Here is a 10,260-nt window from a genome sequence, read left to right on the forward strand (position 1 = left end):
ACTTTGAAGCTTACAACCTCTGAAGTTCTCTTACATGATCTTATTATATTTTTATAATTATGTGTTGGAGATTTAAGATAAATTTTTTTTTTTACATGTGAGTATGTTTCGCATTGTAAATAGTCCGTACGGATGAACATGTGGAAGAACTAAATCTCCCTAAGGTTGTGGAAACACGTTCGTTCGAACCCTTATAATAACAGAGAATTGCTATAGTCTAAGCATTAACGGGGTGGGGGGGTGAGGGGACTAGTAATTTCTTTCATACTTGTCATCAAGTGCTTGTGTACAACTTGGGCACACCCAGCAAGATATACAATTGAAGGTAATTGAGAATGATTTTACAAATACAGTAAACCGAAATGCTCTTTTTTCCTTTACACCATGTGACTGATTATAGTCTTACTTTAATGAATAAGCAACTGAATACAAAAATTATCACCTCTATATAGATACAGTGACCAGTATTGAAAGCATTCTACATTTGGTGGTCATTATTTGAATCTGCATCTTTAGGCCTCTTGTATTTTCTTCTCAGACTGATGGTCATTTATTTCCTTCTGCTCCTCATTCACTGTTTTGGTGTCATTAACCTCCTCGGTCGGCTTCCCCTGTTTCACTCAATTATTTTTATACCGGATATTAGAACCAGCTGTAGCTTGGTTTTTAAGGAACAAAGAAACCGGATGGCTTATATATTTTTTCAATGCATATTACTACCTGTTGTCTCATTTGGTTTGTATCTTGTGTTATTTATTGTCATATTATTATTGCAATTATGATTCGTTGAAACTTTTCTTTTGAGTTGAGGGTCTATCGGAAACAACTTATTTACCTCACTAAGGTAGGGTTAAGGTCTATGTACATGCTCACTTGTGGAATTACATTGGGTATGTTGTTGTAAAGAAGCCATACTACTACAACTTCGACCACCAATGAGATGTCTGGGTTTATGTAACTTTTCTGTAAGATAATCTGCGGTTATACTATCAAGTGCTAATTCTTTAAAAGGGATTTTGTACTTTGGAATTAAGTATGTGTTACATGGATATATTGCACAAAAGAGTAGGAAGATATAGGACAATTTCATTAGTATTTAGTTATATATCTTATCATAAATCGTGAAGGCTGGAGTCTGGCCGTCTTACAAGTGCACATGTGATGTCTAATAACTGCTAGAGAACTAGATTTCATCCCTGAATTGGAGAAACTTAAGGACATACCTTGTTGCTGTCACGCCAGCCAAGTCCAAACGGTCTTGAGAGCAAACTGATTTTTCTAGCAGGTATCTCTAGTGATGATTCTTGGTTGCCCCCTACAGGAGATGAAACTTGCTGCGTAGATCTATAAAAGAACATATTCTTCCATGTTAGACAAAATACAAGCTATGCATTAATGAAGGTAGTATGTTTTTCTTATTACTACATACATACGCATGTATTGTCCTTTGGCAACCGATGAAGCAGTTGCAGTAAATAACACCACGATCACCAGCACATGGTGTTTAATAACGCGACAAAATTAGAAAATGTAAGTATGTGTATATACCTTGGAGAGGGAAGCACTTTATCTTGTCCAGATTGGTACTGCAAGGTAGCCTCCAACATCGATTCTGCCATAACCACCCTCTTTTCCGTCTCAGCAAGGGAAGCGATGGCTTCTTCATACTTTTCCTGCAGGTTGTTGCAAAGACAAGCAGGATGTTCAATATATCAGCCAACAATGTCATATTTAAATTCCACCATCATGCATGAAATCATGAACTAGATAGGTTTGAGAAGAAAAACACAAAGAATCCGGCTGAGTAAGAATTCCCAGATTAAGAACTAGAAATCCAAATGTTTCGCCATGAAATTTGATCAAGAAGAAACCTGTAGCAATTGAGAGGTATGTCTTTGAGCTGCTGCCTCTTGTTCAGCAAATATGCGAGCATCTTCTGTTACCCTCTGTTCTTGCTCCACCCTCATCAAAACCTACAAAAAATATATAAACCCAGAATTTAAGATAGAGAGATTAGGAGATAATGTTACAATGCATCATCAAACAAGTGACAATAGACTCCGCCGCATCAGCCTCTCCCCCGTCGTCCTCTTTTTTCAGAGGACTTTCGGAATTTTTGCTTCAAAGAATGCTTTCAAGCTAGGAATTTAATTGTCACCTGAAGCATGGCATTCTCTTGTTCTTGCTTAGCAACAAGGGCCTCTTGAAGCTCAGCAACCTGTCTTTCTAATTGCTCAACCTGAGTCCAAAAGAAAATGTCAATGGTCAGATATAATTGTGATCAATTCAATTTTTTCAAGGAAAAGGAAGACGATATATGCCAAAAAGAAATAAGCATATTACGGAGCAGAATATGAACAGAAAGACTAAAAAGGAAATGGTGATGCAGTCTATTGTGCTAACCATCTAGAAATTCTTCAAGTCTTCAATCCATACTGAAAAGATTGTATGGAAGCACATAGTCACACTCACAGTAAGCCGATTGGATTCATGGCACATTGTGTTATTTATTGATGAATGTGGTTCAGGTGTATATTCAGGAATAAAAGTTGTATTTATTGTCAGGAATCAAGTTCAATCTGGGATATCAATGTAAGCAGGAGCGAACTATAAATGTTAGACCAGCTCTATAAACAGGAAAGGCACATAAAAGAAAGCTTGTAGGAATAGACTGGAAGCTGGGTTATTATTTTTCCTTTGGTGTGTGTGGGGGGTGGGGGGGGGGGGGGGGAGCACATAATTCATTCATAAAGCAGCATCTTAAGTACCCGTGCGCTCAACTGCCGCCTGTTATCCTGCTTGACCATCTCCATCAATGCTGCTTCCAACTCCTCAGCTCTGTGGACATGCAAAAAATTGAGGAAAAGGATCAGTGCCCAATCAATATGAGATCTAGTTCCCTTGGCTTCAAGGTAAAAGATTTCATCATTCGAAAGCTCTCAAATTAGATTTGCAGCAGAAGTTGAGAAATATTCAACTTCAATGAAACCTTCTACAGTTTAACAGGTTCCCTAAATGGACAATTGAACTGCCACTCGGCAAACATCGTAATTTTCCGTTTCTTGGGTAAGAGTTTTTGTGACTTTTTCAGTCAGCTTGACGCTGGCAGGGATGAGATCCCCCTCTCCCTTGAGACAATTATAGCTGAACCTTATAACATTTTGAATAGTTAAATTTGCACCACCTTCCCATGTTATAATCTGGTCTCACTCCCCCAAACTTGAATTTTGACGGTGCTGTGGGAAGGACAAGATTAAGGAGAAAAGGTGGTAAAATATCACAAGAGACGGGATTTGGAGAGCAGATAGGGCAGAGACATGGCCTCACTTCTTTATTCACTTCTACCTTTTACTTAAATTATGATAAAGAGGTCATTGTTGATGCAGCCGAAGTTCAACATTTGACTTCAGATAAAGGTTACAGCTTGATTGTAGGCCGTAGCATCGATCATAAATTTTTGAAAATTTACACAAAAGTATATTACTTAGATGTTTCAAATCAGCACATTCCTAAGGAACACATAAACACTGGAACTCCAACTCTCCCAGGACTACTTTTGAGAAAAGTCAACCTGGACAATATTGCTTCACTATATAAAGTAGCATGAACACACGAAATATGCACCTGAGTTCAGCAGATTTTTTCTCCTCCAGCAACTTGGACAACTCAACCTTCAGCCAGACCACCTGATTAAGGTCATGTAGCAATGTAAGCAAAATAGATGGAAATCAAGAATTGTGGATGACCAACTCAAACAACAGGTAATGATATTCAGATATTGAGGAATATTACTTTGAGGATTTCCAGAACAACTGATCACTTACTCGCGCACACTACTATAAACTCAGAATGAAATGAAACAAAAAGGATAATACTTAAAAAAATAGAGTTGGAAGTAGGACTATAAAGGATAACAAAGAAAGGGAGTGGAGGGAAATGAAAACAATTTAAAAAGAAAGTAGAATGAGAAAACTTGTGCATGCTTTACCATTAGAAATTCAATCAATGTTCATTTTCTTGGTTCAGCAAGCTACCTACACATTAGCAAGCTAGATTACTTTTAAGTAAAAAGGTCGCATACATCCCCATCACTAAAACTCCAATAGTTATCCGCTCTCTTTTTCAATTTGTTCCTACATCCCAACCATAGGTACATATTGATTTGTAAACTAAGCTTAAATCAATTTGGTGTAAAGAAGAACTAAAGTTTTTGCTTCAAGGACAGTCCTTAGTCCTAATAAAAATTCCTAATTAGGAGAAGCTCCTTTCAAAATTGAGGCATCAAGCTCACTGCCCAGTCAAGTTCTGCTTTATCAGGCGATTCATTCAAAGTTGCCCATTTAAAACAGTATTTACTTGGGAGTAGTATCTTGCTCCAAAATCCTTACTTAGATATTGACCATCCAAATTTCACCAATGAGAACATTTTCTATATGAATAATTCTGAACTAGTACATTCTGCCATTCCAGATAATTGTATGAAACAAATTCTGAAGTCCCCATTTAAGCAAAAAGAAGATAAAGCACGTAAACCAGAAATTATAAAAGACGATGAGGGAAAGAGGTGCAAAAAATTGAAAAGACAGGCTTCAATGGAATATGAATGGGAAAATAGGAAGAAAGTTACCTGTTCTTGGAGATCTGGAGCAGAATCTGCCACATTACCACTAAGGTTCATGTGAAGTTCATCCACATAATTAGATGCATCACTATTCATCACTTCATCAGTTTTTTTATCGGTTTCAGTGGTTCCAACAATTACAGATCCAGGATCATGCTCAAAACTGGAGAGTTTAGAAGCTAAACCCTGACAGTCCCTCCAAACTCGAAGTCCTTTGAACCTCTCTTCAACAGCAGCCTTCACAGCTGGTCGATGCTTATTTCTTAGTTCTTCTAATCGAGCTTCATTAACATTTTGATAGCCCATGCAGGCTGTCAGCACCAGTTGACTGCTATCGAATGTGGAGCCAGCAAGTGACTGCAACAGGGTAACTGCATCCCCTGCATCTTTTGTGGTAACTAATGCAGGTCCTGGATAACGAATGAGTACATCACTTTTGAGCGCCACAAACAAGTAAATTGAATAGCAATAGCAAAGAAGAAGCTTTTAACACAATGTTTAGAAACTTTCCAACTCTCATGAATTTAAAAATTACCATAAAGCTCCATCAAAGCAAGCGCGGTATGGAATAACATCACTCGGTTTCCTTCAAACAGAAGTACATCCCAGACTCTGAGGACTAAAGCCAAAAAAGAAACATAAAGAAAAGGGTTAAATATGCAGTAAGACAATTCAAGAGACAAGAAGAAGGTTCAGGCAATTGTCCTTGAACTGAATCTCTCATCAATTGAAAACCTATAAATATGTAATACCAGCCATACTATAGATCAGAATTTTCAAGACAAGATAAACCAACTGACCACTTTCCCATGGAAGCATGTTCATAAATATGGAGAGGAACCATGGTCCTGTAACCCATGCTACCTGAACTCCTAGGTAATCAAGATGATTAACTGCATGGTTGCACCAATTGGGAAGTCAAAACACATGGCAAGCAATATAATCAACAGAAATTTGAAAAAGGAGCTTGAATTAAGAAAGTGAGAACAAGAGACATACCCAATTTTGGAAATTTCTCTCGCACCAATACCTCAAGAACAAGTTGGTCAACCTGATGAGAGAGAATGTAACAAATAAAATTGTGATCTTGATATTTCTCACAATGCAATTTATGTGTTCAATAGGGGGGAGGGGGTAGTAATTGCATGCAGAAGAAATAGTGAACTGCAGCAAGTAGAAGCAAAACTTGTTTGTCACCTGACACTCTATCATCTCTTCTGAGTAATAGCCATCAAAATAATCATCTAGAATCCCCACTAGAGTCCTGTAAGTTTATCAACATTTTTATTCCACAGGAGCGAAACGTATTTTGCACTTCAGATCAAATAGAACTCTTAAAGTGCAAGGTATTGAAGAACACCAAAGTTGTTCCAACTCTGAATTGGAATTATAACCTCTTCCTTTTGGAAGTGGAAAACTACTGAGAAACATCTTTGTAGAACATAATTGAAGACGCATCCATCTAGGAGAACAAGATGTAGATGAAGTTCAAAACATACCAAAATGCATTTTCCTCGGGCATTAGAAGCAATAGCAGACCAGCAAAAAAATTCATGGCCTGCATTATCAAATGAGCAAAACTGAGCAATACCGAAGGAGAATGATACAATCTTGAGAAAATCTAGTCCACTTAGAAGAAGACAGCTTGTGTATTGCCCAGACAGGTGAACGACAAGTTGGAAGAATAAGACCTTCATATGGAACTGGAAATGTATCATCATGTTTACGATTCATGATATAAAGTTTTCCCCCTTTACATCTTTTTATTCTAACTTACTCATAAGAAAATTTTCGACCAAAAGGTTCTCACCCGGATTTTCTATTACGATCTTTTGGTTCCCTGTTAGGTAATAGTGATAGGCATTCAAAAGAATGTACAAAGCATTTCATTCAGGCTACAATACTACTAACTCTCAGAAGCTCCGATCGGGGCAGCTATCATTTGAAATTTTATCCGGTAACACTATTAAAAAAACATTTATGTGGTGCTTTCCCAACACATCTTAACTTTTGCTAAGTGATTGCGAGAAGATTTAAAAGAAGAATACAAATGACACCGTAAAATATAGAATTCAATCATGGTGATGTAGCAACTGAAGACAAAGAATGCTTTGGGCAGTATTACAAAATTCAGTAACTATAATTATATCTTCTCTAAAGATATCTGGAAAAAAAACTCGCACCAGTTATCAATCAAGAGAGGAAAATGTGGCACTAGTTATTTCTAGCTCTCAAATAAAGCGATAATAAAATACCAAAACTCAATGGATAACCAGTTTGTGTTGTTTTCATTTGCTAAGTCTTACGCCACATGGTCCATCCAAATGTCAAACATTAAAGCAAACATAACAAGTCCCCCACCACCGCCCACAAAAAAGAGTGAGAGACCACTACCAATAGAATTACCTGACAGTAGCCTACACAGGGATTATGCCGAGCATAGGCAGTAAGTAAACGCCTTAAAGCATTTCTTCCATCCTCGTCTAGAGCTGGATGTCCAGGAAATGTTCTGGGTAGATCCTGTGTCAAAAGAGCAAGGCAAAGTTGAAGCCAAAGAGGATACTAACCCAACAGCTACATAAAATGTTGTGGTTACTGAAAAAAGAGGTCAATAAGTAGCATGTTCAATGACCTTCTCAATTTGCCCTCTCCAATTTTCAGGAAGAAATGCAGTATCTATGCTTGGGTCCACACAACTTCCATCCTTTGATACAGTGCTTTTATCCTCTGCATTATTACCAGGTTTAGTGCCTAAAGCAAGCAAATCCTGGTAATAGGTCTCCACCCTGCGTGCCTTCACACCCACAAAGGCTTGCCAAAGCTGTGATGCAAGTGTCAAAATTATACAAATAAAGCTGATGCATGAACTCAGATAACTCAAGGAGAAACTGAATAAGAAGATTTTGAGCATTTTATCTAACCTCTCCCCTGAGAGCCATGGGTACTCCACCTCGAACAAGACACTCCAGTTCTTCTTTCCAAGATGGTAAAGACTCTTGACATTTAGTAGCCAAATGACTAATATTTTCATTTAGAGAAACATCTTGCATGGCACCCACATCTAATTTGTCCATAGATTCTGATCTTTCTAAATCATAAAACTCGTCTTCTGAGTCCTCTTCAGATTCTCCTTTTGTGGCACCAGACTCTTCAACTGCAAGAGGATGTTCCTGCAGACCACAGTCTTGCTCATTTTTGGCCAAATTTACCTTTTTTTTTACACGAATGCTCATCATATCCTCAATGGCATGTAGAGTTGGTCTGATCTCCGACCATATTTGGGCCTGATGAGTTTTTCTCTCAACTGAGGTTTTTGTATCATCCTTCTCTATTGCACCTTCAAGATGATCCTCAGAACCACACTTTTCAACGGTTTGGTTATTGTCTTCATCTCCATTCTGTGAAAAGGAGTTTGCCTTCTGAAACAATGATCCAGTATCAGGTTTGCTGGAGTTGCCATCTGCAGACACCCCATTTATGATCAATTGGGCAGACTCCGCCTGCCGTTCCAAAAAATTATTCCACCTATCTGACCTTTCTTCCTCTTCTTCCTAAAAACAACACAAACAGATTATGACAATCAGAAGAAGATTTTTTTCTATAAATCAAAGAAAATCAGAGAAAGGTTTTGCATGGTTGCTGAGAACTGTGGTAGAAGTACAATGGACGGAAGCTTCTCAACATTGTTCAGCTGGATTAATTATGCTTCCTGTGTGGCTAACTAGTTGGATGAAAATTTGTTTAGCTGAATGCTCTTCTTTCTTCCATCCCTTCTCTCTACTTCCCACAAAACTTCTCACCAAGAAATAGGACATTAATTACTAAACCTGTTATCGTGACAAGATAGTACCTTGTAGATATTAGCATATTCACGATATCTTTGTACATGTTGAGGCCGTACAGAGAATCCATAAGCATCCCTGTTCATATTGATAGTCAATGGTCAAAAACTTTTTTCAAAGAAAGCTTGATTGAAACAAAAACTTTGATTAGAAGAAGTTCCCAAAACAAATACATTAAATTAGATATTTCTTCATAATTGAGCATTATTTCTTAAAAGGAATTTATTTTTTTCATAAGTTTCATGACAGCATTATAAAAACCAAAATAAGACAATGCAAGCTAATTGGACACAACAACCGACTGTCAGCCACTTCACTTGTTTAATTGTTTACCAGCCAGCAGCTTATGCAATAGCTGATAAAATTAGTAAACACAAATTATCGAGAAAACACTCAGTTAGTATCCACTACTTCACCAAACGCTCAAAATTGCTATTCAACACTTCAAATCTCGGTCGTACTAATCAATACTCACTTTAAACTCATATATCAAAACAGCATTATAATAATTTAAAGTCATGATACATAAACAAGTACTCAAAATTCGCCTCATCTAGCAATCAAGCACTTCAACTTTGAATCTACACATCTAAATGCCTCAACTACAACTTGTGCTCACTGTGTCTCATGGACACAATACAATAAATTTTAGAGGTATCCAGATGATCATTACATAAGCTGTTGTGTGTACTTGTCAGCTCCGGGCCAAATTTGAGTATCTGTTTATACATTATGCCTAATCTAAATAAGTTCATTTTCAGCACTACATATCATCATTTTTTTTTTGTCCGGTGAAGTGTAATCCAGAATCCAGCAGCTTCAGCCATTGGATCAAAACGATTTACAAACAGAAATACAATGTGAAAAAGTAGAAAAACGAACCGACTGTAAGTATACAGTATACCTCTTATGATCGAAAGAAATGATGTTAGGATTCAACAAAGTTGTTTCAGCATTCGTCTTCGTCATCATACAAAACAACAATTCTCCAAAATCCTCACCGTCAAAGCTGATTCAAACTTCTCTCCCCCTTGAAATTCTCCGTAAAATCCGAAAAAACGACTCTATTTCAACTATTTTTTGCTAGCATTCTACTCAAATCTCCATACTCACATGGAAGAAAGCGAGTTTATCGTCACGTTATTCTGACGGTATGAGCTGTGTGATTCCTTAACACGGAGTTCAGAGTGTGAGAGTGAGAAAAAAGGGGAGGGATTTTCTATGAAAGAAGAAAGAGAGATCTCAGGGATGGTGGATCAGGTTAAAATGAACCATTATAAGGCCCCATTGGTTGTGGCCCATGACTTTTGTCCAAACTCCAAAAAAAAAAAGAACTATTTACCTTTATTTTCTGCTTATCAATGACTATGGGGGACCAAAATCATTACTCTACACTTTCGTTTCAAAATAAATGATATTTTTACTAATTTACTTTTAGTCAAATAAAAATTAATTTTTCATTCATTTTTAATATAGGAAAAGAAAAATAAGTGTATTTTTCCTGTTTTACTTTTAATACTATTAATTATTTATTTCAAAAATTATTTTTGAAGATAATCATATTATGACAAAATATGTGTGTTAATTAAAGTTTATTTTTTGAAAATAGCAACTTCCCCTTTTTCTTCATTTTTTTCAATTTAAAACTCTCTTTGTTTTACGAAGAATATTCGTGTTTGTTTTACTAGATAGTCAATTTTGGCTAGACTTTTACAATTTTAGTTTATATATTTCTTTGGGATAATATTCAAATACCCCTCAACCTATGCCTAAAATTTTATAGATATACTTATACTA

The 10,260-nt window shown here is 36.8% G+C and overlaps 1 protein-coding gene across 1 annotated transcript; it reads right to left on the bottom strand.

The window, feature by feature from the left end:
• Positions 1-218: 218 nt before the first annotated feature.
• Positions 219-9,783, bottom strand: LOC101256081 (uncharacterized). The gene is made up of 18 exons (XM_004236767.5): positions 9,368-9,783; positions 8,472-8,541; positions 7,543-8,172; positions 7,254-7,442; positions 7,028-7,141; positions 6,121-6,179; positions 5,819-5,885; positions 5,621-5,672; positions 5,422-5,514; positions 5,157-5,240; positions 4,628-5,031; positions 3,625-3,686; positions 2,769-2,838; positions 2,159-2,239; positions 1,872-1,973; positions 1,549-1,673; positions 1,224-1,344; positions 219-611 (listed from the first exon to the last, which is right to left on the bottom strand). Exons 1-18 carry the CDS (start codon positions 9,433-9,435, stop codon positions 513-515), a joined length of 2,490 nt encoding a protein of 829 aa, XP_004236815.1. The 5' UTR covers positions 9,436-9,783; the 3' UTR covers positions 219-512.
• Between the last annotated feature and the right edge of the window lie 477 nt (positions 9,784-10,260).

Source organism: Solanum lycopersicum, chromosome 4, assembly GCF_036512215.1.
Source record: "Solanum lycopersicum chromosome 4, SLM_r2.1".
NCBI classification, from domain to species: domain Eukaryota; kingdom Viridiplantae; phylum Streptophyta; class Magnoliopsida; order Solanales; family Solanaceae; genus Solanum; species Solanum lycopersicum.

Bases quoted from the DNA above. Each gene is read 5' to 3' on its own strand.
- LOC101256081 (XM_004236767.5), bottom strand. From the start codon at position 9,435: ATGATGACGAAGACGAATGCTGAAACAACTTTGTTGAATCCTAACATC. The intron at 2,240-2,768 runs GTACTTAAGATG...TTTTGGACTCAG, and splicing joins GGCGGCAGTTGAGCGCACGG to GTTGAGCAATTAGAAAGACA. The intron at 612-1,223 runs GTATGTCCTTAA...TGAGTGAAACAG, and splicing joins GCTGGCGTGACAGCAACAAG to GGGAAGCCGACCGAGGAGGT.